General features: G+C 55.7%; 10 protein-coding genes across 10 annotated transcripts; 7 read left to right on the forward strand and 3 right to left on the reverse strand.

Moving 5' to 3' along the window:
- Window positions 1-120: 120 nt before the first annotated feature.
- N657DRAFT_254279 (gamma-actin) lies at window positions 121-2,157 on the forward strand. The gene is made up of 6 exons (XM_062786454.1): window positions 121-464; window positions 531-586; window positions 670-700; window positions 763-990; window positions 1,054-1,576; window positions 1,641-2,157. Exons 1-6 carry the CDS (start codon window positions 349-351, stop codon window positions 1,884-1,886), a joined length of 1,200 nt encoding a protein of 399 aa, XP_062643315.1. The 5' UTR covers window positions 121-348; the 3' UTR covers window positions 1,887-2,157.
- On the forward strand, window positions 2,021-3,147 carry N657DRAFT_650038 (uncharacterized protein). The gene is made up of 3 exons (XM_062793851.1): window positions 2,021-2,096; window positions 2,185-2,296; window positions 2,349-3,147. The coding sequence occupies exon 3, from the start codon at window positions 2,481-2,483 to the stop codon at window positions 2,868-2,870; it is 390 nt and encodes a 129-aa protein (XP_062643316.1). The 5' UTR covers window positions 2,021-2,096; window positions 2,185-2,296; window positions 2,349-2,480; the 3' UTR covers window positions 2,871-3,147.
- Window positions 3,148-4,332: 1,185 nt separating this feature from the next.
- Window positions 4,333-6,077, reverse strand: N657DRAFT_581505 (MFS general substrate transporter; the record flags this gene model as incomplete). The annotated part of the gene is made up of 4 exons (XM_062789536.1): window positions 4,333-4,492; window positions 4,544-5,011; window positions 5,073-5,796; window positions 5,861-6,077. The coding sequence occupies 4 exons, from the start codon at window positions 6,075-6,077 to the stop codon at window positions 4,333-4,335; spliced, it is 1,569 nt and encodes a 522-aa protein (XP_062643317.1).
- Window positions 6,078-6,493: 416 nt separating this feature from the next.
- On the reverse strand, window positions 6,494-8,530 carry N657DRAFT_581490 (RanGTP-binding-like protein; the record flags this gene model as incomplete). The annotated part of the gene is made up of 3 exons (XM_062789535.1): window positions 6,494-8,186; window positions 8,252-8,286; window positions 8,351-8,530. 3 exons carry the CDS (start codon window positions 8,528-8,530, stop codon window positions 6,494-6,496), a joined length of 1,908 nt encoding a protein of 635 aa, XP_062643318.1.
- Window positions 8,531-9,101: 571 nt separating this feature from the next.
- Window positions 9,102-11,396, forward strand: N657DRAFT_674815 (uncharacterized protein; the record flags this gene model as incomplete). The annotated part of the gene is made up of 2 exons (XM_062795778.1): window positions 9,102-9,475; window positions 9,531-11,396. Coding segments are annotated over exons 1-2 (2,193 nt in total), but the record flags the coding sequence as incomplete, so codon positions are not given.
- An 821-nt stretch (window positions 11,397-12,217) lies between these two features.
- N657DRAFT_637206 (uncharacterized protein) lies at window positions 12,218-13,383 on the forward strand (the record flags this gene model as incomplete). The annotated part of the gene is made up of 5 exons (XM_062791491.1): window positions 12,218-12,299; window positions 12,410-12,724; window positions 12,908-13,001; window positions 13,077-13,099; window positions 13,187-13,383. 5 exons carry the CDS (start codon window positions 12,218-12,220, stop codon window positions 13,381-13,383), a joined length of 711 nt encoding a protein of 236 aa, XP_062643320.1.
- Window positions 13,384-15,764: 2,381 nt separating this feature from the next.
- N657DRAFT_254465 (mitochondrial carrier) lies at window positions 15,765-17,151 on the forward strand. The gene is made up of 2 exons (XM_062786455.1): window positions 15,765-16,977; window positions 17,031-17,151. The coding sequence occupies exons 1-2, from the start codon at window positions 16,019-16,021 to the stop codon at window positions 17,077-17,079; spliced, it is 1,008 nt and encodes a 335-aa protein (XP_062643321.1). The 5' UTR covers window positions 15,765-16,018; the 3' UTR covers window positions 17,080-17,151.
- Window positions 17,152-17,626: 475 nt separating this feature from the next.
- N657DRAFT_581467 (uncharacterized protein) lies at window positions 17,627-21,763 on the forward strand (the record flags this gene model as incomplete). Its single annotated transcript, XM_062789533.1, has 9 exons — window positions 17,627-17,647; window positions 17,866-17,973; window positions 18,039-18,214; window positions 18,286-18,412; window positions 18,466-19,058; window positions 19,113-19,535; window positions 19,597-19,847; window positions 19,903-20,601; window positions 20,661-21,763. 9 exons carry the CDS (start codon window positions 17,627-17,629, stop codon window positions 21,761-21,763), a joined length of 3,501 nt encoding a protein of 1,166 aa, XP_062643322.1.
- A 1,149-nt stretch (window positions 21,764-22,912) lies between these two features.
- On the forward strand, window positions 22,913-24,847 carry N657DRAFT_254907 (cytochrome P450). The gene is made up of 2 exons (XM_062786456.1): window positions 22,913-24,057; window positions 24,151-24,847. Exons 1-2 carry the CDS (start codon window positions 22,993-22,995, stop codon window positions 24,712-24,714), a joined length of 1,629 nt encoding a protein of 542 aa, XP_062643323.1. The 5' UTR covers window positions 22,913-22,992; the 3' UTR covers window positions 24,715-24,847.
- On the reverse strand, window positions 24,595-26,712 carry N657DRAFT_674818 (uncharacterized protein; the record flags this gene model as incomplete). The annotated part of the gene is made up of 6 exons (XM_062795779.1): window positions 24,595-25,321; window positions 25,428-25,519; window positions 25,736-25,889; window positions 25,952-26,165; window positions 26,495-26,658; window positions 26,688-26,712. The coding sequence occupies 6 exons, from the start codon at window positions 26,710-26,712 to the stop codon at window positions 24,981-24,983; spliced, it is 990 nt and encodes a 329-aa protein (XP_062643324.1). The 3' UTR covers window positions 24,595-24,980.
- Window positions 26,713-27,473: the final 761 nt, after the last annotated feature.

Genomic DNA, 27,473 nt, shown 5'->3' on the forward strand with positions numbered 1-27,473 from the left:
CTTGGGCCGGACTGTTGACCTCTCTATGAGACCGAGAAACTCATCCTATCGACCGTCGGGTTGTTCTGGGGAATCTCCTTTTCCGACTGCAGTGTTTTCATTTGAGCTGAAGCAGGCAGGCTGCCACCCTATCTTCAGAGGCTTAAGCCCATTGTGGCTGAGTTATGGAACCCCCGCTACAGGCACCAGGTTCTCGACCACTACCTCTGATCGTAGCTCTCCGACGTAAACCTTCATCTGTCCCCAGGTCAAGCTACCTGGCAGTTTTCACAGCCCAGAGCTCAGCGTATACCTCGACAGCAGCCGTAGAGGGTTCCTCCACTCCAGGTCATCCGATCCCACACGTCCATGGCGACTGCAGAACAAATGGCCGAGGAACAGCAGCAAGAGAAGGGGTCTCCAGCTCCGAATAGCGTCGATGACACTCGCTCACCGCTGTCCCGCGCCTTGGTCCTTGACAATGGGCGAGTACAGAAGCGATCCCGACTTGCAGGAGCTCATAACAGACAGACTAACATGCTCTACCTTAGGTCTCAAGCCATCAAATTTGGCTACGGCGGAGACTCAACGCCGACTTCTGAGCTACGTTTGTGACCCGCTCCAGTCGGCATTGTTTACAGTCAACTCAAGACACCTAGACGGCAAACTCACACAGTAGCAACCAACCAGTCTCGGTTGCGGGGAGAACAAGATACCCCTCGTACTGCCTCCCGCCGCGCTTCACTCACGCCGGCCATGCAAGGCTGACCTGTTGGTGTACAGCGGGTGTTGTTCCTTTGCACGCTCGCCCAGAGAAACGTTTACCGGGGCAGAGGCACTGCGATATCAAACACTCCTCCGTATTACGTGGCCGATAGAGGGACCCCGAGTCGCGGACTGGGACGACGTCGAACTGCTATGGCACCATGTCTTTTACAACGAACTCAAGGTTGAGCCGGAGGAGCATCCGCTGCTTATGACGGCACCTTTCAGTCTAACGCCAAAGGACCGGTGAGTGAGCCCCCATGGGCCCGTCCATGTGCCTCCCAGAAGCTAAGGCAAAGCACTCCGCAGCGAGCGGATGGCCATTCTGGTCTTTGAGCAGTTCATGTGCCCGGCATTCTTCGCATCCGACAGTGCGCCGCTGTCGTTATACTCGACCGGCCGGACAACCGGCCTCGTTGTCGACTCGGGCCACCGCAGGACCGCCGCAGTTCCCGTCTACGAGGGATTCCCGCTGGCCAACGCCGCGCAGACCTTTGACATTGCCGGCCGGGACATTACCAAGTATCTCCGTTCGTTGCTGTCCGAGAGTCACTCGGCCATTACGGACAGGACAGACGAGCTTACTGCCCGGGACATCAAGGAGTATTGTTGCTACATTGCCGACGACCCCTACCCTGTCATCGTCAACAAGACGTGGGAGGAGCAGGCGTATACCCTCCCGGACGGCAAGACAATCCACATTGGCACGGAGCGGTTCCGGGCGCCGGAGCCAATGTTCACGCCCATGATCGGATTGCCGGCCACCATCCTCCGAGCCACGACGAAATCAGATGTCACGCTCAGGGAAGAGCTGTGGAGAGACATTCTGTTGGTGAGTAAACCCAACCTTCTCTCTGTGTTATCCCCCGGCAATCAATGTACCTGACATGTTGCAGGTCGGGGGCAATACATTGTTTCCCGGGTTCAGGGACCGGCTCCAGCAAGGCCTCAACGCTATTATTCCGTATGGCATGAAGCCGCCCAACCTTGTGACTCCTCCGGATCCGAAGCTCTCGGCCTGGCTGGGCGGGTCGATGTTGACCGGCCTGAGTACGTTTCACGATATGTGCATCCAATACAAGGAGTACGACGAGTATGGCCCCGTCCTGATGCGAAGGAAGTGTTCCGGTCTGGGGGTGTAAGATGACATGCGCCATGTGAACTCGCGCGCATTTCAACAGCATATGGGGACCAACCAGAGAGACTCCGACTCCGAGTATTGATAGTTTGGCTCTTGGTGCAGCTGAGATGTCTTCAGACTGCTTGTTCATGGTGGCACAACCGTCTGCTCTTGGATAACGCATCAACAAGAAGTAAGACGGTGTAACGCTTGGAGTGGTAGAACTGAGTAGGTACGGCGTCCGTCTCCATGTGGTGACGAATGAAAGCAGTGCCGAAAGCCCAGCGTCCTGGTCAGTTATTGCTGACGCTACATTTCAGCCGTCCAGTGGACGCGCATCTGGCACGCCGCAGAGCTCGGCGCCGTGCCATCGCCGGGCTGGATGGATGCAATGACTGGTGGTGAAAAGAATCGGATCCTGGAGGTTCCTAGGTAAGGTACCTTATCACAAGCCTTCCGTACCTTTTAGCTAACTGACTCCTAGTATATATTGTTCCCTCCATCATCCGTTGGATTGAGCTTTATTTCTCCCTCGCAAGTCGTCCCCATTATACCATGCGGCTACTAGTACTATCTCCACAGAGATCTCAATCTTGTCTCTCATATCCCAGTCACCATGCCCAAAGTCACGTACGAACCCAGCGGCCTGCCCGAGGAGGGCACCAGAGTCGAGATGTCTATGCCCAGCGACCTGGAGCCAACATTTGTTGACGGCAGCAAAACGCTCTACACGAGATCCATGTCGGCCTGCATGGCCATTGCGACCTTTGATCACGGCAATGATGACCAGCGCACCATGACGCACGTGGCGGGAGTGCCAGATAATTCATACTACCGAGCCCTCGCCAAAATCATCTCGCCTAACACCACCATCGTGGCGGCCGGTTTCCAAGATAGCAAGTGGATGTTCATGAACACCGTGGAGAAATACGTCAAGGAACCGCTGGTACGCCAGATGGAGGATTTTGAGAAGCCCATCAATCAGCTTGAGTGGCTGCTGCTTTGAACGGAGTTTAGTGATCCAGGACTGGAACCTGGAACACTGGTGCTCCAGGCCGATGGGGAGTATGGGAGGCTCAAAGCCTCAAAGTGAAGGAGTTGAAGTAATGGCTCCCGGAAGCTGAATGTGGACTGTTTGGTACGACGAAGATGGGGATATCCATGCCTAGGGCACATGTATTGGGCAGCCGATCTCAGGACCTGCGTTTTGTCTTGTTGACTCCTGGTCCCGCAAACATGCATCTCTGAAAGATCGTTTGTTTTCTTAGTCCGCTGCGGGCATATGAAGTTCCTCTCTCACATGATCATCGTCATGCACCTTTTGTCTCACATGAGACCCTCTTTTCAAGGACACTGCCAGGCATGTAACCAATCGACTGTGCCAAGCATGCAACCCTCATACACATCGCAGCATATTAGAGAGCCAACACAGAAATCCGCCTTCTTCTAGTCTGTGTCTTGCAGCAGCTGAGATGTCGATTGTTCTAACATGCCACACTGGCATACAATGATCGTCAAAGCAAGCATTAGCACAACAACAACATCTGTTTGGGAATTTGGTATACCAACGTCAATGGTAGGTTGAGAAAAACTCAGGGGCATGCTCGTTATCCCCAGTCGTTCGATGCGCTCGTTCCTGTCCTGCCCGTGCCACCGGATTCACTCTCGTCCATTATCCTCCTCATCGTCCCTTGATTTTGTGGTCTAGTTGAGGCGAAGCTCCAATGACAAACTCTGACATCGTGTTTACACATAGGATGGGTGAGGAAGGAGTGAGAGCTTCATTTACTGTCAATCCTCCAAAATCCCGAGAAGGGATTGGTCGCCACAAGAATGCCACGTTGCTTGGCGTGGCCCCTACACTGTTCAGAGGCTTGGCTTCTCAGTTACTGGGGTGAACACAGGCAGGGTAATTTTGCCAGTGAACACTCAATGCGGGTGCGGCTCCAGGGGTAGAAAGGGGTAAAAACAGAAGATCAAAAAACATACAACACCAAGGATTCCCCAGTCGTCACCGACCTGAGTACTAGTTCGGCCGTCGGCAGCTTATCTAGGGGAGAGCGGACGGGATCCCGAGTTTTCTACCGCGTATGGTCGTATGTAAAAGGAGCATAGCGCAAGAAGCCCTAACTAACGGTGAGCGTTGGCTAGGTGCTGGCTAAGGTAGAATGGTGGATAGGGCGGAGAATTCACAACCTTGATTTGGCAGCATGAAAGTATCTGAGGTGATAAGGTAATGAGAGGTTGCAAAAGCTAGTTGTAAACAGTTACTTTCACCTGTTATTGTTGGGTAAATCTCGTCTGTGAAGTTGGGTGATTCCTGTTTGCGAGGTGAAACTGAGAACTGGTGATGCAGGGTGAAGCTTAGCTTGTGGGAGCACAATGCAACGGTCAATTACTTATTATTGCCGTCTAACACGACGCAGAACATGTTTCGGAGGACTACCTTGGCAGCCAGTGCAGCTTCATCAAAGGACATATCTAAAGTAAGGATTCTCCATGTCCGTCAGATCTTGGAAAGCCAGCTTGGCCCGCTCCGCCTCGTCCTCACGGACGGCGGCCTTCTTTCTGTTGGCTGTCAGCAGAACCACATAGAGGATTGCCGACGCAGCAATGCAGATGATGTAGCTGTCGTCTATGTCAGCAGAGAAGCACAACAGTGTAGATGTCAGTGCATACCAGATGATCAACCCCAGCCACAGCTCGGGGTAATGCTCTGCCCGAGTCTGCGACTTGACAAGCTGTGGCCCAACAATGTTGCCCACGCAGTAGGCAGCAAAGATGGTGGCCGCCATGAAGCTCTTCTTGGTGTGCCCCGCCACGTTGGACATGCCCACCGTGATGATGAGACTGACAGTCCCTCCAAAGAAGCCCGTGATACTGTAGCCGATAACTGGGGCCGCAGCGCGGTACGTCCATTCACTCTTCCAGATGATGGCGCAGCCAGCAATGACGGGCAGGCACGTCAGGATGAGCATGATGAGGCGGATGTTGGGGATCTTGGATCCCAGGTAGCCCGTCAAAAGGATAACGATGAAGCACAGCCCCCCGAGGGGGAACTGAAACACAATTGAATGAAGCGTATTCCAGCCAAATGTCGACACAATAAGCGGGCCGAATCCGCTGACGGCGCCATTCATCGTGTAACTTTCACACCACGTTAGTCAACAGCCAACCACGACCCAATGGAGGACAATGTGGAACTTACGCCGAGGCCATCATGACAAATATCAGATACGTCTTGACGTCCAGCAACGACTCCTTGACCTGGCCCATCTTAATCTTGGTACACCGCACCCCGGTCTGGCTGAACCGCAACCTCTCGACGGCCGCAAACCGCTCCTCGGCCGTCAAAAACCATGCCGTGACGGGCGAGTTGGGCATGAAAAAACAAAACACGCCAAACAGCACCGTCAACACCCCCGCCAACAAATAAATATACTGCCAACTCTTCAGCCCCCCGCCCTGAATTTGTGCAAACCCATAATTCAACGCGCCCCCAATAATCGTAAATAACCCCGTGCTACTAAACCACCAGCTCTGCCTCAAACTCTGCTCCTGCTGCGTGTAAAAACCACTGACGATGCACATGAACCCAGTGGGCACGATGCTCTCGACGAATCCCAGAAAAAACCTCTGCGCATACAGACCCTGATGCGTCGTGACGGCGGCCGTGAGCATGCAGATGCCGCCCCAGAGGACGACGATGCCGCCGAGCACGCGGCCAATGTCGAAGCGCTGCAGGGCAAACGACATGGGGTACAGGCCTGCGAGCATGCCGAAGTAGAAGAGGGAGGTGGCCCAGGACAGGCGGGACGTGTCGACGGTGGGCGGCGAGGTGGTGCGGTCCGTCAGGGAGAGCTGCAGGTCTGCCGTCATGCCGAAGAGGGCGGCCGAGCCAAGGATGGCTTTGTCATAGTAGACGATGCCGTCTGCCAGGGAAAGAGAGTTAGTTGGGTTGAGGTGTGGTGGGGACGAGAGGGGGCCGCCGCTCACAGCCAAAAATCATGGCCGGGATGAGAAACCAATCGATCTTGCGGACTGCTCGCGCAACTATGACCGGGTCGAGGGCGTGTTTCTGCTCGCCCACCATTGCGATGGCTTCATCTTTTGCTGAGGAGCCGCTGTCATTGGTTTGGTCGATGGTGGGTGCCGCGGGAACAGCCGATTCAGCGTCCCTATCCAGGACCGGGTTGTTTTTCTCGTTGGTCATGTCGATCCGGTTGAATGAGAACGAGATGGACCCAGCTCTGTGTATTGCTTCTCGACACTTTATGAAGCTTGAGATTGTTTAGTTGAGAGAACTTGAAGGTATTCGCCCCAGCTCCGGTATCGCATTGGGCGCGCTAACGGTCATCCCGCGCTTTTTCCCGTGGGGGGTTGGATGGTTCTGGACCATCCAAGGTTTTCACAGACCAAATCCCTGGAAAATTTTGCTTGCCTGAATGAACAATTTTTGACGCATCACCGGCTGAAGTAAGAAAGTCGGCGAGATGGTTGTCCTTGATGTCTGTGTCAGGGGAAGGAATGTTCGGATGTCTTAGCTCCCTCCAATCCATCGATGCATATCAACATGCAGTCAACCCATGCCTCTTGACCTTCTCTGTTCCAACACCTCGACTCCTCGTTCTACCTTGGAAGGGCATTAGTGTAAGGATCAAAACCCATGCGCCATTTTGCCTCGCTCCTCATCCGCCAGTGTTCCTCCCCTTGTCGCCCCGTTGTGGACGTCTCCTCCAAGAAAAACGTGAGGATATGATCTGGGATCGCCAAGTGAGATGTCTGCTGGAACTCTTGCAGGCTTGTGAGCCGAATCAGCATCTCCAACAGGGAGAGAGACGACGCGATCGAGCCGAACGGGGATCTTGTGGCATAGGCGTCCTCTTGGAGTTTCCGGAGCTCGGCAGAGGGTTGTCCAGTATACTGGGGAGGCGAGCCGGCACGAAGAGAAAGGTGCCCGATTAGGGACATAAGCTTGGAGTCGGTCGCAACTCTGTTTCGCGGAGCATGATGGTTAGCGGTCAATGCTCGTCGGGCGGCTTCACCGTCGCTGCCAGCACCATCCCCTTCTTCCTCCTCCTCCTCCTCCTCCTCCTCATCATCATCATCGCGCTCCTCGTCTCCGCCATCCTCTTGCTCTCTGTATACCTCGAGCGCCAGCCACTCGGGGTCCAGGTGCTGCGGCAGATTCGTATTCTGAGGGCTGTCCTGGCTTGACGGTGACTCTGCTGAGTGCGCTGTCTCTTCCAACAGCTGCCGGTCTACTTTTTCTTGGTCGTCTGAGTCAAAAGACTCCAATGCAGTGTCAGATTGTGACTCGTCCATATCCATCTCTGGCTCTGGCACGTCAAGCCACTCCTGCCGCACTTTGATTGGAGATTTGGCTGTAGGATCCCTCTTCAGAAGCAGAACAGGGTTATTGTCCCCATCATCATTGTTTCCGATGTTGAGTATTCTTCCGGTATCGGTGTAGAAGATCTTGGATACCTGGTGTATTGGGATAGACTCGCGGATGCCAGCCATTTGCAGTCCATCGTACGGCCGAGGCTTTGGTCCGTCCCCGTCATGGAGCCTCCCGTCGTCCAAATCTTCAATGATCTCCAAATGATATGAGTACCCGTCTACAAGCCCGAGGCATGGCAGAGCTGTTGCGTCGGAAAACGCTGCAGAAAAGTGTGTGCCGTCAGCGCCAATTGGCCGATGCCCTTGAGTAGGATCAAAAGCACGGTTTGCAGGAGTGCGACATAGCCGCACACGAGCTTTGTGCATGACCTCCTGCCAGATGGGTTTCCTATCACCTGCCCCGAGGCCATATGGGGCTTCCTTGGGAAATTGAGCCTCTGACACAGAGGGAGTCAACGGTGAGGCTTCCCCTGCGCCAGGATCGGGCCCAGTCTGAGAATGCCCAAGAAACAGCATGTACAGGGAAAGTGTAAAAGAGGGGCCAACCTGCATGGTTCGATTGGGATCCAGGACAAAGTGCGCATCGGCAAAGGAGAGCAGGGCACTAGCCTGCATCATCCTTGATGGGGAGATACCCGGTGTCATGGCTGTGGACATCTTCTCGCCCGAGACAGTGATGGCGAACTGTAGGAGGGGGATGTCTCGGTCGATTCGCTCGAGAAGGGTCCTGATGTCCTTCATGATAAGCAGCAGCTCAGTATGACGAGCCTCCGACACCAAGTCCCGCTGAGCGGCATTGGGAGCGTGTTCCTCCGCACTCGCTGCATTGTCAAGCCGCTTCCCAAGGCGCACAATGTCTCGGCGAAGAGTTTTGGCGAGGGGCACTGCTGATTCTAGAAACGTATTTCCTCTGCCAGACCTGAGTAACGAAGTGTCAGCTCGCTGCCTGAGTGTTGACTCATTTTTGGTTGGTAATGGGCGTACTTGAACTCGATGAGGTCAAGGGCGGGAGAGATGATCTGTAGGTGTCAGTTTAGCCGATACAATGAATCATAAGGTCATGCCGTGAGGCACAGAACCAACCTTGACTTTGCCGTCCAGCAATTTCTGCAACGCCTTGAGCTCAGTGCGGACCGCCTTGTCATTGACCGATTTCAGTAATCGGGAGCACTGCTGCAGCGCATATCCGAATGTGAGGTTGAACCCGTAGTTGGTGGCACTTCTGATGGCGTGGTGTCCAAGGTACTCCAAGAATGCATCCATATTCTCTCAAATTGTCCATTCTGAGGTATCTGGACTGACGTTCATGTTTCCCAGAGCGATGGAAATGAGTTCGTTTGGCGGCGGTGACTTTAGTCTGTTTGCACCAGAGGCTGCCTGAAACCACTTTCAGCGCGTTCGCGGCCCGATTTGGCCCTTGTGTGGCAAGTGCATCATTGCTAACAATCCACGCACTGTGTGTAGGGCAGTTATAGGGCCCCTGCGGCGCGCCAAGAGAATGGCCGGGAGGAGTGGGGGAAGAACAGTGCGATACTTGTGTCCCTACTGTACAGTTGGAAACCCTCTTCCCCGCCACGATCGATGGTGGGGCAGTGCCAGCAAATCTTCCCTTGCGGCTTCATTCCTTACTGTCGCTGAAAGAGGCGTGTGATTGAGTCACAGAGTTACCCATCGGTAAGAGCTGCTTCGATATTTTCGCATGTGCAACCATTTGTCTGACCTTAGAATCGCAAGACAGTGAACTCTCGATCCGCTAGCCGCCCAACAGACTCATCTTCCCAAGTTCGTCCATCACCACTCGCATTTCGAGCCCTTCGACTGACCGTGCTTCCCACCCAAGACACATCGAAGAGCGCCTGCCGCAACAATCTTTTGAGAAGATGTCCAACAACATCCAAGACTCATGGGAGGATGACCCCGCTGCCCAGGACGAGAACCTGGCCCGGCAGGCCCAGCAGCAGATGAACCTGGGCGGCCAGCAGGTTCAGGGGGGGTTCCGGCCCGGCGCCGCTTCATTCCAGCCCACCGCGCAAACCTTCCAGCCGGGCCAGGCGTTCGGTGGCGGCGGTTTCGGGCAGTACCAGCAACCGTACTACGGCGGGCAAGGGTATTACCCGCAGTATGGGGGCCAACAGAACTTTGGGCAATACGGCCAGCAGGGCTATGGCGGCGTCTACGGCCAGGGGGGTTACAATCAACAGCAATACGGTAGGACTTTCTATCCCGGCCCGTGGTTCTGGGACAGGACTCATAGTTGCGATAGGTCAGTGGCAGGGCTACCAGCAGCAGCAACAGCTCCCACAGCACCAGCAAGGGCAGACTCAGCAGCAGGCCTCTAAGCCGGCTCCCACCATCGCAAAGCGCCCGACCGATGCCCCTGCCGCTCCGGTGGCGGCTGCGCCCGCGCCAAAGCCGACCGTTGCCAAGGAGGGCGGCGCAAAGGTCCTGAGCATCGGCGGCGACGCCAAACCCAAGGCTAAGGTCCTGTCTATTGGCGCAACTGCCCCTGCCAAGGAGGAGGCGAAGAAGGAGGAACCAACAAAGGAAGAAGCCAAAAAGGCCGAGGCGAAGAAGGAGGGTACTGCCGAAGCCGCCGCCAAGGTTACAGCGGCAAAGGCCATCGAGAAGACCGACCCCACCGCGGCTAGCGGCAAGACCTCACCCACTCCGTCATCTGGCCGCTCTAGCCCATCCCGCGGGGCCTCGAAAGGCGAGAAACGCGATGTCAATGCTGTGGAAAAGGAGCAAGCAGCCGATGTCGACGACGAGACGCTTAAGGAAATATACGGCAAGGAGCACGTGAATATAATCTTTATTGGCCACGTCGATGCCGGCAAGAGTACTCTCGGCGGTGCTATCCTGTACGTCACGGGCATGGTAGACCAGCGAACTCTGGACAAGTACAAGAGGGAGGCCAAAGAGATGGGTCGTGAGACGTGGTATCTGTCGTGGGCCCTCGACTTGACCAACGAGGAACGTGCCAAGGGCAAGACAGTCGAAGTCGGCCGTGGTTTCTTTGAGACTGAGAAGAGGCGATACAGCATCCTCGACGCACCCGGCCACAAGACATATGTGCCGAACATGATCGGCGGCGCTTCCCAGGCCGATGTTGGTATCCTGGTCATCAGCGCGCGAAAGGGCGAGTACGAGACGGGATTTGAGAAGGGGGGCCAGACCCGCGAGCACGCCATGTTGGCCAAGACTCAAGGTGTGAACAAGCTGGTGGTGGTCATTAACAAGATGGACGACCCGACCGTCAACTGGTCCCAGGAGCGCTACATTGAATGCACAACCAAGCTCCAGCAGTTCTTGAAGGGTACTGGGTACAATCTCAAGACAGACGTCTTCTTCATGCCCATTGCGGCTCAGCAGACGATGGGTATCAAGGATCGCGTGCCCAAGGACAAGTGTCCCTGGTATGACGGGCCGTCGCTGCTCGAGTACCTCGACAGCATGCAGGCACTAGAGCGCAAAGTCAACGCGCCCTTCATGATGGCTGTAGCGGGCAAGTACCGCGACATGGGCACCATGATTGAGGGCAAGATCGAGGCTGGTGTGGTCAAGAAGGGCATGAGCTTGGTCATGATGCCCAACAAGCAGAACGTCGAAGTGGCGGCTGCGTACGGCGAGACCGAGGACGAAGTCCCTATCGCCCAATGCGGTGACCAGGTTCGTCTCAGGCTCCGCGGTATCGAAGAGGAGGAAATCTTGCCGGGCTTCGTCCTCTGCTCGCCCAAGCGTTTGGTCCACAACGTGTCCCAATTTGAGGCGCAGATCCGCATTCTGGACCTGAAGACCATCCTCACGGCCGGCTTCAACTGCGTCCTGCACGTCCACGCCGCCATCGAGGAGGTCACCTTTGCCGCGCTGCTCCACAAGCTGCAGAAGGGCACTGGCAGGAAGAGCAAGGTTCCCCCGTCCCACGCCAAGAAAGGCGACAGCATCATTGCCATTCTGCAGGTGACGGGTGGCGCCGGGTCGGTGTGCGTTGAGAGGTTCGAGGATTATCCCCAGATGGGTCGCTTTACGCTGCGTGACCAAGTAAGTCTTGTACCATGGGGTGTGCTTTGTATGCTTGGTTTCGCTAACGAACTCGAAGGGACAAACTATTGCCATTGGCAAGATTACCAGGCTCATCCAGGACGGCAATGCTGCTTAAATGTGCGGAAGAGATTGGGATGACATCTAGCACGAAATAGTCCGATTATAGACGTTGCGCCTGTTGGTGAATTCGACTTGTTTGCCGGAGGCCAGTTTCACGTGGTGTCTAGGGCACCGTCTCCTCATTATGGTTTCGGGTGGTCTGGCTTGGAGCAGGAAGCCAACCCCCTCCCCTTTATCTTGAAGCCTGTTTTTGCCCCTTCTGTACTGCACATGCCTGGATGATGGATTTGACATGGTCCATCTCCGCTCCCCGTCCACGGTAGCACCGTACACGAGACGATTCCTCTGTTTACGACTATGGAGAAGGCAGGTCAGGCAGAAGCTCTTTGCTTTCGTTTTTTTCAACGCCGAAGTCTACATGACAGACGTCAACAAGCGGGCCAATCTTCGAGGGTGGGGCAGCTCCATCTTGACTTGGGGCACGACGCCTTAAATCACCCGCAAATGTCTACCATTGAAGTTCACAGTTGGTGTTGAACTAATGATCATTGTATAAACTGAGGTGAAATCCATCCAAATTTTCAACTGTTGGTTTTACATTTCGTTAGCTGCTGTGTGCCCTAAGGAGCTCCGATAAACCACATTCACACGCACACACACACCATCCCAAGCTAAACAACTGGACCAGACTCAAACAACAGCTGCTACTCTAGCCCTCGCTTGAGCCTCGAATCTGACTGACTCGCTCAGGTTCTCACTTAATGTACTTGCCTGCCTATTTTCTCACATATATCCAAACATCCAAAGCTAGCACCCTCCCGCAACTCCTGGCTACCGACGCCCAACATGGCAGACAAGCCCGCAGTACAAGCAGCCCTCAACGTGAATGACCTCTTCTCAGTCCTAGGCATCACAGAAGGCGGCACAGGTAAGCACCCTCAACCAACCCTGCTTCCTTTAACGCCCTCCTACTTCACCACTTCATCTACACACTGCGGGTGTCCGACCTAACTAACCCTTCCCCCTTCCTTAAAAAAGGACAGGCATCGGCCTCATCATGGCGCGCGCCTTCGCCTCGGCGGGCACCGGCTCGACGTGCTCCAGGACGCCGTCACGGTGAAACCCCAGCCCTATTCGGCCGTGCTCGTCCCGCTCTACTGCGACGTGACCTCCACGTGGCCTCCAAGGTCTGTCTCGAGAGCGTCGTGTCTGTCGCCGAGAAGGACGTCAGATATCTGAATCTGTTGGTCTGCAACGCCGGCACGAGTGGGTCGCAGGTGAGGGCCGCGTTTTCTGAGAAAAAGGCTGCTGGGAAGGAGGTGACGCTCGAGGAGTGGAGGGATGCAGATGGGGGTGAGGTGTGAGGAGTATAACGGGACGTTGCCGTTGATGCGACGGGCGTGTGGTTTACGGCTATGGCGTTTCTGACGTTGGATAAGGTAAATAATATGGGGATGATTGGTGGTGGTGGTGGTGCTGGGCGGGGAGGTGAGCCGCTAGGTGGTAGTGACAAGCAGTATTGCCGGGTTTAATAAGACTGCGCCGAGGGGTTATGTGTATGGAACGAGCAAGCGGCGGCGACGCATATTGCCAAGATGTTGAGCCTTGCGTTGCCTCAATGGGGGATTCGGTAAGTTTTCTCCTCTTGGTTACCTGTCTCTTTTGTGTGAGGACTGGCTACTGACCAGGGCTTTGTAACGTGCAGGGCGAATCGCATCTGTCCCGATTGTGAGTTTTCTGGTGGCTGGATGTAGGAGAGTCCGTCACTGATTGGGAGCAGTGCTCCCGAGCGAGATGGCAACCCCTATCGTCCAGGCTTCAGGGGGTTCCATGGAGGGCGAAGCATCATCTCGATGAACAAGAGTGTCTTCCCCCTGGGTCGCGTGGGTACCGAGGCAGACATGGCGGGCCAGATTCTGTATCTTGCGTCTCGGGCAGGTGCCTACCTGAACGGGAACGCCATTCTTGTGGTCGGCGGGCGGTTGGAAACATTCCCAAGTGCCGGATATTGATTGGCAGAATAGGGGCCATTGACCATGACTTGAATGAGCATTCTCGGGCGGTAGGGTGTGCCACAGTCATCCATCTTCCCTGAGGATCACGGGCGGATCTTAGAGCAAGGACGGGACGGCTGAGGCCCACCAAGGCAGGGTTGAAGTGAAAAGAAAGTTGTTGGGTAAGAAAGAGTCTATCTAGATTGAGTCCTAACCACCTCAGGTCGTCCTGATGTTTGCTTCGTCTCGCCGTAAGGAGTATCCAGAGGGTGTACATTATTCAACCCTGCCGAATAGGCGATGTGGGGCACGGACTTGTCGTCTCATGACGTCAGCTTGGACTGGCGACCCGAACGCTTGATCAGCTTTGGCTGTTTGCAACGACCGCTTTCAGTTCTCTCAAGAAGGGAACTTGTGAAGGTGATGCGGAAGCTATCTTACTTGGGGTACTTATTTGTCTTGTGTGATTCATCACAATAAACACCTTAACCGCTCCCAACCCGTGAGGGCCTCATCCCGATGACTTATCGATAACGAAGAGCAAACGTATCGAACCCGCAACGGTGCAGTGGGAATGGAGTCAGACCCACCCAAGCGACGACATGTTGTAAGTCGTCCACTGGACCGTGTAAGCTGAGAGCGACAGGCATGACCAGATCTCAAGTATGGCTTGACTCTGATATATGATGCTTCTGGGGGGACAACGCGACGGCAAATGACCATAGCAAGACACTAGTGAGGCTAATGAATGGGCTGGGCTCTGGGCAACAATGGACTTAAACGCTGGAGATGGCGGGGTAGCCACCATCCAGGAAAGCGTCTCAATACACGACGGGATATTGCTCAGAGGGCCCTCTCTGCCGTGCGATTGGCAATTCGAATTCAGATTCGGGACCAGCTGCTCTGGGTTGGCCTTGTGACAAAGGAGAGGGGTAGATCGGCAAGAACAGGAACAGCTCCTAGTTCTCCCCCTCCAGCTCCTCAAGTTCCCCTCACGGCCCACGCTGTCCTACTCTTCCCGGCAGCCCAGTCCAAGTGATGCGTGCGACGTATTGTTTTCTGTGCCATTATGCTTCCATTTGAGTAACATGGACATGCACACCATGGGATTGTAGCCCAAGTGATCGCGCTTGGAAAAGAACCTGTCGTTGCTAGGTCGTCGGAGTTGACCATGTCAACATCTGTGGTGACATCGAGAGGTTGTAAATACCGATAATCATTTAGACCCCGCTCCCAAGACACATGTGTCTGCATCTGCATTTAACCTGCCGTGGATGATGCATGTTGATATCCGAGGTGCGGTGCGGGAGAGAAGATATACTCGGGTCTTTGTGTCGGCTTGCCAGTGGAGGGAAAGACCGCAGTACTACAAGTGAGAAGACGCTAGGAAAAAGCTCAAAATGTGCTGCATTTCAGCATGTATTTGACTTCCGCTACCGCCCTGCTGGTCTTGACAGGCTAATAACATGGTATCACGATGCACCCGAGGGGAGGAGTCGACCCCTCACACACCCTCTCACACGAGACGAACCTGTGGTGGTGTAAGTAACTGGGCACCTGCCATAAAATACGCCAGCAGGGAATCTCTCGCCATGTGTGACGAATACTTTACTTACTTGTACAGGAGGTACACCAAAACCTGCATTTGTTCACGGTCCCTTCTCTCCTTCCAACAACCGCCCCACGTTTATCTCAAAGCAAGAGATCCATCCTCCGCTTCCTCCCGATCCAGCGCTCCTAGGAAAAGCCAGAAACATACATAATTTCATCCCCTTATTAGACTCCATCCTCCTTGCACCGCGTCCTATCAATTACATCCCCTGTTATCTCGACTTACCAGAGTCCGCCTGGCAGACGACCGACCGACCCTGACCTTCAAGCACGCGACCCCACCTAGCCGAGCTTCAAGCCGCCGAACAGCTCACACCTCGACGAAACGCTACCAGCGATCGCGCACACTTACACGGCTGCCTCACTTTTAATTTTGAGCAAGGTAGGCTGGTTCCTGTGCTTTATTTCCGAATCTTGACCAAGATCTGGACTACGGGACCCCAGAGGTTCGGATTGCTTGGGGTTCCCCCGGTCCCGCAAGCCCAGTTGCGCTGGGGAGCTCCACTTGTGGGCGCCCGGCTGCCGAAGCGAGAGAGCTTGCGTTTGTTGGGCTCTCAGTTTCCACCAGTCAGGGCCACCATCCCGCGCCTTACAGCCGGTGCTCCTGCGTTTTCCGATGACATTGCCCCAACTGTCCAGGCACGCCGGCTCCAGCCGACCGCGATGTTGTCGGTTTGCCGACTCAGGCCGGGAATATCAGCTTGGCGACATCAGCAACGCCACAAACCCCTGGCGTCTGAGGCCCCTGCCGAGTTTTGACGGCATCGATATCGGTTGGCTCCTTCGGTCTGAGGACCAGAGATGTGCTGGTTTTATTGGATAATTTTCCGCTGGAGGGCACTCGCCTTGAGGCTTGCAGGCCGGTGTTAGAAGCGAAGAGCGAGCTAACAGTGTTCACTGCGAAGTTGCAGGTGCGAAATTCGGCCCTGTGCAGGACCGTGTGTTGAACTATAAAGTGTTCTGGGGTTGTCGTGACGGACCGAAGTGGTCAGCAGTTCCCTTTTCGCATCGTTGACGCAACAAAAGCGCAAACCGGTTTGTCATGTCCAACACGGTCAAGCAGGCGGCTGAAGCAGCACGATCCAGGGGATCAGAAGTGATGGGTACGGCCAAGAGCGTCAAGAACGACAGCGTCGCCGTCGCCAATGACTTCCTCCACACGCCCTTCATGCGGGCCGCTCTGCCCTTCATCAACGGCGGTATCAGCGGCATGGTGGCCACCACCGTCATCCAACCCGTCGACATGATCAAAGTCCGCATCCAGCTCGCTGGCGAGGGCAAGGCGGGCGGGCCGAAAGCGACCCCACTATCCGTCACTCGCAAGATTCTTGCCAGCGGCAAGGCCCTCGACCTGTACACCGGCCTCTCCGCAGGCCTGCTCCGGCAAGCAGTATACACGACAGCCCGACTCGGATTCTTCGACACCTTCATGGCCCGCCTGACCGCCCGCGCCAAGGCCAAGGGGCAGAGCGTCGGGTTCGCGGAGCGCGCAACGGCGGGCCTCTCGGCGGGCGGTCTGGCAGCCATGGTCGGCAACCCGGCCGACCTGGCACTGATCCGGATGCAGAGTGACGGGCTCAAGCCAGTGGCCGAGCGCAAGAACTACAAATCCGTCATTGACGCGCTGAGCTCCATCGCCAAGTCCGAGGGCGTCGGAGCGCTGTGGGCCGGTGCGGCGCCGACGGTGGTGCGCGCCATGGCGCTCAACTTTGGCCAGCTGGCCTTCTTCAGCGAGGCGAAAGCCCAGCTCAAGGCGCGGACCAGCTGGTCGTCCAACGCACAGACGTTGAGCGCCAGCGCCATTGCCGGCTTCTTTGCGTCCTTCTTCTCGCTGCCGTTCGACTTTGTCAAGACGCGGCTGCAGAAGCAGTCCCGCGGCCCGGATGGGAAGCTGCCCTACAGCGGCATGGCCGATTGCTTTGCCAAGGTGGCCAGGCATGAGGGCTTGATGAGGTTCTACCGCGGCTTCGGCACGTATTATGTGCGCATCGCGCCACATGCGTGAGTTTTGGTCCCTCGATGTGACGAAGAATTGCTGACAGCTCTCTCTGCAGGATGGTGACCCTGATCGTGGCCGACTACCTTGGATGGATCACCAAGTAATTTTTCGTTTTATTGACTTGAGTCGAACATCCGACTCGTCGTATGAGAGTGCTTTCGGTTCTCCATGTTACCCTGTTGATGGTGTTCGGAACCGTTTTTGACCTGGGTTTTGCTCTTGTTGTTGGATTTGGAAGTTTGACTGTTCAGCATACCACGGGCCTGATGATACATACAAACAATGCATAATCTGTTAGTTCTGATGGCTTGGAGAACGAGTCGCTCCCGTCATATTTTGCGTGCGGTTGCCCTTGACGTAGAGCTGAGGACTGGACGGGCTCATAATCTGGTAGCAGAATGGGACCGTGCTGCTGGATTGAATGCTTGGGACAATGATTATTCCGATTTCTCACAATCTGTGAAGGTGTGGCAGTTCCTGGTGGCTGCCCCACAAGCTGCAAGGCTGAACTTGCTCGAGAGTTCACTGCACCTGAGAGTGGAGACAAACCGCAGCATACCATCGATCTTGGACCCAACTGCAAGAACCCGCAGAACGTTGGACGACCTTCTCTTCCTCCCAGCCTTTCAAAGATGTGCTTGGGGCCCGGCCATGGAAGCGGACTGGGACGAGGTACGTTATGTTCATTAACTTGACCAAGAGAAGCGAACAATCTCAGTGAGAGCCAAGATTGAAGGGGTGAAGTGGTGTACTACCGCGCGGTGGTGCACTTCGGGTTCAGAGGCCACACGAAACACGCTCCCCTTCCCTCGACTCTTCTCGTTGTCCATCGGCAATCACACTCTGTCAGCATGGTGTACAGTAACTAACGGTGCGATGCTTTGGAGCAGGTCACCCGCATCGCCTTCCCGGCGCCCGGTACCAATGACTACCCCCGACCGGCTACCGCCCTAGCCTTCGACACAATCGCTGAGCTGCTATGGGCGGGCAACGACCGGGTATGGCATGCAAATGCTCTCCTTCGTACATTCTGGCGTTCTCGACCTTATCCTGACGATATTAGGGCCGCGTGGTCTCGTTCTACGGCCACGACCTCCAGCGCTACACTGCCTTCAAGATCCACCCGCCAGCCGAAGGTCCAGTCCGCCAATTCCTTTTCCATGACAGGGGCGTCATCTGCCTCGGCACTCGGAGCGTGCACATGTCGATGCGCCGGGGGCCGGCTCTATGGAACATTCGGTACGGCCGCGTCTTGATGCCCTGGAGGTGGAGAAGGAATGACGTCCGAGGCGCTGACTGCCAGGTTGCAGACATAAAGACATGAATGACCTGCAATGCATGAGCTTCACCTCCAAGGGTGCCTCCGAGATTATAGTTGCGGGATGGCAAGATACCATGTTCATCATCGATGTGATCAAGGGGGAGATTATCAAGCAGGTGGGTTCCCCCTTCTTCTCGCTCTGGGGCCTGCTGCTTACGCCGGAAGAAAGGTCCCTACAGAACATCACTACACCACCATGAAGAAGAGCAAATACATATGCGCCGCCACCCGAACCGGCTGCGTCGACCTCCTCGATCCCATCACCTTCAAAATCGTTCGAAGCTGGCAAGCCCATGCTTCGTACATCAACGACATGGACGCCCAGAACGACTTCATTGTTACCTGCGGTGGCTCTCTCAAACAGCAGGCCGCCCAGACATATATGCTCGATCCATATGTCAACGTCTTCGATCTCAAGAACATGACCTCCATGAAGCCGATGCCGTTTCCGCCCCTCGCCGCCCACGTCAGGCTGCACCCGAGAATGCTCACCACCAGCATTGTGACGTCCCAGCATGGTCAGATGCACGTGGTCGATATCATGAATCCTAATACGAGCAATGTACGATACGCGAACGTCATGTCATTCATCAACCTATTCGAGATTGCGCCATCCGGGGAAGCCTTGGCCATGGCAGATACGGAGTGCAACATTCATCTCTGGGGCTCGCCTTCCAAGATTCACTTCACCGACATGGCTCTCCCCATCGACATACCAAAGGCCGAAGAGCCCCTGCCCATGCTCGACTGGTCCTCTGACACGTAGGCTTAAGCACACCGACTAGTCCTATCTTTCCCTGCTGACCTCCCCCGCAGACCTCTGAGTTCTATAGGCATGCCGTACTACCGAGAACAGCTATTCTCGGCCTGGCCTCCTGATATCATCTCCGATGTTGGCGCCCCACCGGTGCAGCTTGATCCTGCTTTCCTGGCGACCCTCAAGCAGACCGAGTGGGGTCTGTATGGCAGGAACACACGAGGTCTAAGGCGAAACCAGGTTGAGAATACCCGGACAACCATAAAGCCATCCATGCAGGCACCGAAATTCTTGAGCGAGAAGGCGCGCGAATCGGCCATGGCTTCCAGTGCTGGCGGCGCCCCTGATTCTAAGACCGAGCAAGCACCGGATACTTCGTCGTCTTCCAGCGAGCTAGAGAGCTTGAAGCCCGAGGCGCCGCCAATGTATCGAAATCTAGAGATTAAATACAGCAAGTTTGGGGTGGACGACTTTGACTTCGGGTAAGCCATGTTCTCCGAACCGTTGAGATTACGAGGGTGCCTAACCACCACCACTCTCAAGGTACTACAATAAGACACGGTACGCCGGCCTAGAAAACCACATCCCGAACTCATACGCGAACTCCCTTCTGCAGCTTATGCACTACACCCCACTTCTGCGGAATATGGCGCTTCAGCATGCAGCCACGGCGTGCGTGGGCGATTTGTGTTTGTTGTGCGAGTTGGGTTTCGTGTTCGACATGCTACAAAAGGCCGAAGGCTCGACATGTCAAGCGACGAACATGTTCAAGACGTTGAGTGCCGCTCCTCAAGGTTCGTCTCGGTTACCCACCCCGACTCGTGCGCTGAGATGGCTGACACTGCGAAGCCGCACCTCTAGGCTTGCTCGAGGAGGAAAGCCACGTGTCGTCGCTCCTAACAATGTCTCAAGGCCTGAGCAGGTTTCTGTTTGACAGGATCAACCACGAATACCGGAGCATAGCCCCAGTGTCCACGGCCCTTGAACAGACGCTCTTTCACCTTCAGCAGCCTCCAAGCCCGGACGAGTTGGCGTCCAGGGTTTTGGCGACGTCTGCGGTAATTATGATAAGGTGTATGAACTGTAGGAACGAGAATACGCGTCCCGGCACTGCACAGGTCAACGATTTGATGTATCCGCTGCCCAAGCCGGCCGTCAGAGGCGGCAGGGCGCCAAAGACGATTTTCTCTCAAGTGCTCAAGATGGGTGTTGAGAGAGAGACCACGTCCAAGGGGTGGTGCAACCGGTGCCAGCGATACCAGAATTTGCAAATGCGCAAGACGATACACAGCGTCCCTGCAGTGCTTGTTGTCAACACAGCGATTTCGACGCCGGAACACCGGAGGCTTTGGTCGACGCCTGGCTGGCTACCGGAGGAGATTGGCATCATAGTGGATCAGGGGCAATTCTTTTGCTTCGAAGGGGAGGACTTAAAGCTCCATCTCCAGCGGGGGATCCATAATATTACGGTCTACTCACTGATCGGCATGGTAGTCAACATTGAGAGCAGCGCGCCACAGAAGACGCATCTGGTGGGCATGATCAATGGTGAGTTTCCGCTTCTGTCGGACCTTGAGTATTGAGATATTGACGAGGCGAGTCAATAGTTGCGCATGCCGAGGCCACACCCCCTGGAGAGAGCAGGTGGCACCTCTTCAACGACTTCTCAGTACGGCCCGTCTCGGCGGCAGAAGCCTTGACGTTCAACGCGGCGTGGAAGATGCCAGCGGTCCTCCTATACCAGATCAAAGCGGCAAACAACAAGAGCAACATGGACTGGAAAGCGAAGCTGGACACGTCGATCCTGTACCGGGATTTGAGCGCGCACTCGGAAGCAAAGACGTACCAGGTGCTCGACCCAGAGACCGAGCGGCCTGGCCTGGACACCATTGTGGCGCTAGACACCGAGTTTGTCTCGCTCAAGCAGCCTGAGATCCAAATGAACTCGGACGGGGAAAGGGAAACCATACGACCCATGTCACACGCGCTCGCCCGAGTATCGGTAGTTCGAGGTCAGGGCGAGCACGAAGGAGAGGCCTTTATCGACGACTACATTGCCATCCGCGAACCGGTTGTGGACTACCTGACGCTGTACTCGGGCATCACGGCCAGCGACCTCGACCCGCGTACGACCAAGCACAACTTGGTGTCGCTCAAGACGGCCTACAAGAAACTCTGGGTTCTCCTCAACTTGGGCTGCAAGTTCCTCGGCCACGGCCTGCGGCAGGACTTTCGCGTCATCAACATCCAGGTGCCGCGGGCGCAGGTAATCGACACGATCGAGGTGTTTTACCTCAAGTCACGGCTGCGGAAGCTGTCGCTGGCGTTTTTGGCGTGGTACCTGCTCAAGGAGGATATCCAGCTCGAGACGCACGACTCGATCGAGGACGCGCGAACGGCGCTCAAGCTGTACCGGAAGTACCTCGAGTTTGAGGACGCGGGCATCCTCGAGCCCATTCTGGAGGATATCTACAAGGCCGGTAGGACGACCAACTTCAAGCCGCCGCGCAAGGAGGACCAGGTCATTCAGCGGACGGATACGCCGCCTGTCATGGCGGTGGAAGGGAGCGTTGCGACGGCGGGGGGCGTCGCGGACCCGTCTACGCCTGCTCGTAAGGCGGTTGGGCTTGGGCAGGGGTCTGCGGGGGGGTCGTCGTTTGGGGTGGTGAATGTATTTACGCCGGGGAAGGGGTCGCCTTTGCCGAAGTGAGATCGGGGAGTTTGGCTTTGGTGGTTTTGGTGGGCGATGTTGAGGTGGGAGGGACAATGGAGTGGTTCAGTCGTCGAATGGAAAGCAAAGCAGAGGAAGTTCTTAGCGAAGCAAAATTCAGTGAACGACAGCATGAACTGACCACCTGATTGCCCCCTGCTGCAGTTCGAGAGCTTCGGGGCGTGGCCCGTGTGCGTACCCTGACTGAGCCTGAGGTGACTCTGCCGCTCCCTTGGACGCAACTTAACAACAACAACAATAAGAACAACCTCTTGAATTTACTCGTCAGTGCTTCCGAGTTACGATCGCCAACCATACCTTATGATCCGATTGATCGGCCCATTGCACTTGAGCAAAAAGGACGATCTGACCAGGTCGGCGAATCTTTGACGAGTAGTGCAAGCATCACTCTCAGCCTAACTGCACTGATTAGACGCACGTATCACCGCCTGCCATCAACGTGTCAATGGAGTCCTATTAATTAGGTAGGTGAGAAAACCTGGCAGCAAGCAAACAGACCGTGGCTGGCGCTGACGGACGGCTTCGTAGTTGGTAAGGTAGGTATCAGGGGAGAGGAACGCAGATCGCCATCATCAGGCGCCTCATGTCTCACCTATGAGTCAATAGTCTGGCAACAAGGAACATGAAGTCAACTAGCACCGGTCCAGGCCGTGGATAGCGGGGACGAAGACTGACATGACGTCGACGGCAACTCATACGCACAATTATATAACACAGATTCTCGGCCTTCTCACACACCGTTTGACAACAGCAAGCATACCGGTTACTTTAATCTCATCAACCAGTGCCACCAGCGCCTTACCTACCTTAAGACCATCACTCACCATTTGACCCGCTCATTATGGTCTCAATCAAGAACACACTTCTTCTCTTTACGGCCATGACCGCGGCTGTGGCAGCGATGCCTGCCTCCGACAACGCGGAGTCCTCAATCCAGTGACGGCAATTTCATGACCCAAGGGCATGCGATGAACGAGATAGAACCGCCTGGTTCCAACGGCCCGGCTCAAGGTAATAAGTGCTGTGATATGAGAACATGTCGCCTTGCGGCACAGTTGCGTTGGCGTCTGCGGGCGCTACCCCGCCACTGTCGATTTCGCGACTGCAGTATATTAGGAAGTGGGGGCCGCCAGGCAGCTTTCAACAGCTCATCTCCAGTTTCGACAACATAGACTCTCGGACCACAGTAATAATCGAGAGCAGCCCCGATGTTTAACTCCCTTTCAGCGCGCTTTGCGCTACTTGGCGTGGCCGTCGTAGGATTCATCCTCGTACTACGCAAACTCTACCCGAAACCTTACCCAGGCATCCCGTATAATGAGGCGTCCGCAAAGCGCCTCACAGGCGACATCCTCGAGCTGGCCCCCATCATCCAGGAGACAAACGAGTTCTCCGAGGCGCTGTTTACCGTCACCACCCAGAAGCTGGGCACACCCATCGCCCAGCTCCTGTTCCCAGGCATCCGCAAGCCTCTGATTATCCTGGAAGACGCGCGCGAGATTGAGGACATCATCGTCCGGCGCAGCAAGGAGTTTGACCGGGCGCCCATGGCCATCGACATCTTCGGCCCCATGTTCCCGCGCGCCTCGCTCGCCCAGTTTACGACACCCGAGCTGAAGGCCCAGAAGCGGTTGTGGGCCGATGTCATGAACACCGAGTTCCTGCGCAAGGTCGCGGCTCCCAACATTCACAAGTCCACCTGCGAGCTGCTGGAGCTGTGGCGGCTCAAGGCCTCGACCGTCTTCAAGGACCGGGCCTTCAACGTGCTCGACGACTTCAAGAACGCCGCGCTGGACGCCATCTGGGTTGCTGTCGTGGGCGAAGAGCCCGGCACCACGCGATACGAGATCCAGAAGCTGCGGAGCCAGCTGGACGGGAACGGAACTACTCTGGACAACAACAACAACGACAATGCAGCCCGCCCCATCGGCTCGTTCTTGAAGGAGCAGGTGGCCTACCTCAGCAACACGATCGCGCGCAACTCCAACAGCCCGTCGCCCAGGCTGGCGCAGAAGCTGGAGACGTACACGCCGCGGTACCGCCGGTTCCGGCGCACCGTCAGCGGCGAGATGCGCCGGGCCATGAAAAAGGCCGTCGACCGGTATCAGAGCCTCGAGGTCAGCCGCCTCGGGGACGACGCCGGCATCGACAAGTGCGCCATGGACTTGGTCCTACGCCGGCAGATCCTGCAGGCCAAGAAGGCTGGTGTGGCCCCCTCGGATCCGACCCAGGACGAGGCCATACTCGACGAGATGTTTGTCATGCTGGTTGGGGTACGTTTATATTAACAACAACCCCCTCTCCACCGTCCACCGCGTTCAATTTAGTAAGGTATTGATAGATCACTGACCAACCAACTTCCCCAGGGCCACGACTCAACCGCCAACACCCTAAGCTGGTTCGTGCGGTACATGGAATCCCATCCCTCAGTCCAATCCGAACTGCGCTCCATCCTGCAGACCTCTTTTCCCACCATCCACCTCCCGTGTCTCCCCTCCGCCTCAGAAATACTCTCCGCCTCCATCCCCTACCTCGACGCCACCATCGAAGAACTCGTCCGCCTCTCGGGCACAGCAAAAGCCAACCTCCGCCAGGCCCTGGTCGACACACACATCCTGGGCTGTCCTGTCCCCAAGGGCGCTGAGGTGTTTATGAACTATCATATCAACAGGCCAACCCCCAGCGCCGCGGCGGCGGCGGCAGAGAAGAGGAGGGGTGACGGCAGGGGGGTTGGGCTTGAGGGGCCGGCAGGGAGGGATCTGGGGACTTTTCAGCCGAGGAGGTGGATTGTGGTGGATGAGGACGGGACGGGCAGGGAGAGGTTTGATGGCTATGCGCTGCCTTCGTTGGCGTTTGGGGGGGGGTTTAGGGGTTGTTTTGGTAGGTTTCTGATTTCCTTTTTGCATTTCTTTTGTCGGTGGGTTGGGTAAAAGAGTGCTGACGTAAAATACATTATACAGGACGCAAATTGGCCATGATGGAACTCAAGATCATGGTGGTGCTGCTCGTCTTGAGCTTTGAGTTTTTGCCGCTGCCGGAGGAGTACAAGTCGATGGCTGCTACTGAGAAGGTTTTCAGGGAGCCGAATTTCCCTTTTGCAAGGATTAAGGCTCTTTGAGAGCCAAAGGACCTGTCACTGTTGGTACATAATAATTGATCTCAAACGTACCATGGCACGGTCTAATCCAGCGGCTAATTACTCCGTCCATCCCCGATCACACATAAACCACAGCGGCAGTTGGCCCGGTGGGTTCTGAGGCGGCGCCGGATTCCCAATATTCTGCTGCATCCACGCCTGCACGTTGGCATCGCTGTCGGTGCCCGCCCAGACCGTGTTGGCCAGGCGGCTGGCGATGGTGGCCTGGAGCTCCTGCAGCTCGGGTCGGTGCGCCGGCTCGTCGCACATGCACTGGGCCACGAGCCGCCGGAGCTCGCCGTCGACCGCGCCCCAATGCCTGTCGTTCAGAATATAGGCCCCGTAGGACCAGGCCTTAATCAATCGGCCTGGGTTGTTGGGGTCCGAAATCTCGATTTCTTCTGGGTAGGGTGGTAGCGCGGGGGTGTCAGTGTTATGAGAATCGTCATGACCTGTAAGTTGGTGGTGCTAGTGATGGTGTTTCTTCATGACGAATCTGGGATGGACCCTGCGTGATAGGGTGACGGACGACGGCGAACTGGTAGAGGTTGGTCTTCCAGCAGTACTTGCCTGCCGTCTTGGGCCGAGGGTTCTCTCGTCTGGGAAGGTCGTCGACCCAATCCCATTCTTCGCTGAATTGTTCCGAGAGAACTCGTCACTCAGAGTGCTTCCCAGAAAGGTAGAGAGTGGCGGTAGTTGACCGACCGGCGCAAAGTAACCTGGCTTTGCCATGTGTCGATAGTTCCACATCGATTTCCTAAAGCCAAACTGGTCAAAATTGTCCCTCACCCCGTCCATGGCGGCAATGCCCTTACCTGTCGTTGAGGAAACCCACTGTTCCCCGTCTCCTCGCATTGCTCACATAAGTGAGATCGATGGCCCGCGCGAGCCCGCAGTCGGTCAACTGGAAAACGGGGAGAAGGGCATGCCTATCGTTGGCGGGGCCAATGTTTATGTTTCCAAGGAGAACTGCTCGCCGGTGAGAGGGTACCACTATCAGGAGAGGGATTCTTCAGGTGAGGCAGACTTACTGTTTTGAGGGTCGATGTCGAAGTGAACCACCCCGGCTCCTCCAGGTGTCTTGCCCTCGTGGTTCCAACTTCTGTCCGCCAGTGCCTGATCGTACGCCGCCTGACAGGCCGGGGGGACGCGTTCGCCGTACACTCCAAATACCTGGCCCTGCGCGTCTCTCGGGAGGCTGCGGGCGAGGTCCTGGCCGGGCGGGTACTCCATGGTGATACAATTCTGGACGACTGGTGATTACCTTGGTTAGTTTATACCCCCAGCGTGACATCAGAGGCCACTTACAGCATTGTACTATAGCCAGAGGACGCGGTTGGGGAATCTGGCTGCGTTGGCCCGTATCTGACATATCATCTTGTGGAGATTGCCGCGGCCGAGATAGTCAGAGAAAATTATTTCATCCCGCAAGGCCTCTCCTAATCGTCCCTGAGTCCATGCAAACAATGGCGGGGGTTCTCTTGTCTGAGCGATATGCAGAGCACCTCGGTATGACTGGATATAACAAGGTGCCTGGTTAGTTGTGACAAGAAGAAGTCGAGGTCATGCCTCACATTCTGCATGTTCTTCTCTTCGCACAAGGCACCCGCTGCGCGCGAGGCCGGGTTGATGCACGTCTTTGCAACAAAATAGTCACGAGGCGCGCCGTTCCCCGGATCGACATAGAAGAGCGAGGCAATGCCGTTGCCGCCCCATCCAAGGGTGCGCTCGAGTCGAGCTTGTACGTATCCAAGTTTCGAGGAGTACCATTGCCGTGCGAACTTTGCTTCATTCTGGTTGTGAGCAAAGCCTATGTGCGCGTTAAGGACGTAAGGCCGCCCCGGATTAACCGCGTGCGGTAGCCGCCGTAAGCCGCTGAAGACTCCCGGGCGTCGCAGCCAGCCTCGCTTGGGACGCCTGAGCAGCTTATGTGCACTGGCTTCGGGGTTGAATTGCTCTGAAAACCGCCCGAGGGTCCGGTATAAGTGAAACTTGTACAGTAGGATGATTTCTGCTGTCCTTCCCGGAATGTAGCGTCGGCCATGACACACAAATGCTTTCACTAAGAGTGATGCAGATCGGAGAACTTAAATATGAACAATTTCGGAGACTTCAAGGGCAAGGCGGGACGCCTTCAGCAGACCTCGACAAACATTGGAGTTAAATCAATACCCAAACAAAAGAGCAGAGTCTTCCTGGGCAACAAAAGGCTAAATGTCTTTGGCATATACGCATCTGGAAATGCCCCTGAGCAAAGTATCTCCCGATTCTGAATGGAAACAACCGGTCCTTGATCCAGTCCCAGACAAACGGTTTTTGGTGTCGTCTTTCATCTGATTCGCCTTTGTTCGATTCTTCGGCTCGGGAACAGGAGAAATCCAAACGAGATTCTTTCCGCGCAACTGCTTTGTTTGGCACTTTCGCCAGAGTGAGGAAGCTCGGTGTAATTTTCAGTGCTCGCAGCTGTAGCCAAGTAGACATTTCGGCTGCCATCAATGCCTGACTCGTGCGTATTCCATGGTCCATGGATGAGCACAGCGAGAGTCCGTCGAG

The sequence above is a fragment of the Parathielavia appendiculata genome (assembly GCF_033297405.1).
Source record: "Parathielavia appendiculata strain CBS 731.68 unplaced genomic scaffold N657scaffold_25, whole genome shotgun sequence".
In the NCBI taxonomy this organism is placed as follows: domain Eukaryota; kingdom Fungi; phylum Ascomycota; class Sordariomycetes; order Sordariales; family Chaetomiaceae; genus Parathielavia; species Parathielavia appendiculata.

Excerpts from the sequence above, each read along its gene's own strand:
- N657DRAFT_650038 (XM_062793851.1), top strand. The coding sequence starts at position 2,481 with ATGCCCAAAGTCACGTACGAACCCAGCGGCCTGCCCGAGGAGGGCACC.
- N657DRAFT_254907 (XM_062786456.1), top strand. The coding sequence starts at position 22,993 with ATGTTTAACTCCCTTTCAGCGCGCTTTGCGCTACTTGGCGTGGCCGTC. Across the intron at positions 24,058-24,150 it reads TGTTTGTCATGCTGGTTGGG|GGCCACGACTCAACCGCCAA; the intron begins GTACGTTTATAT and ends CAACTTCCCCAG.
- N657DRAFT_254465 (XM_062786455.1), top strand. The coding sequence starts at position 16,019 with ATGTCCAACACGGTCAAGCAGGCGGCTGAAGCAGCACGATCCAGGGGA. Across the intron at positions 16,978-17,030 it reads GTGCGCATCGCGCCACATGC|GATGGTGACCCTGATCGTGG; the intron begins GTGAGTTTTGGT and ends CTCTCTCTGCAG.
- N657DRAFT_254279 (XM_062786454.1), top strand. The coding sequence starts at position 349 with ATGGCGACTGCAGAACAAATGGCCGAGGAACAGCAGCAAGAGAAGGGG. Across the intron at positions 465-530 it reads GCCTTGGTCCTTGACAATGG|GTCTCAAGCCATCAAATTTG; the intron begins GCGAGTACAGAA and ends GCTCTACCTTAG. Across the intron at positions 991-1,053 it reads AGTCTAACGCCAAAGGACCG|CGAGCGGATGGCCATTCTGG; the intron begins GTGAGTGAGCCC and ends AGCACTCCGCAG.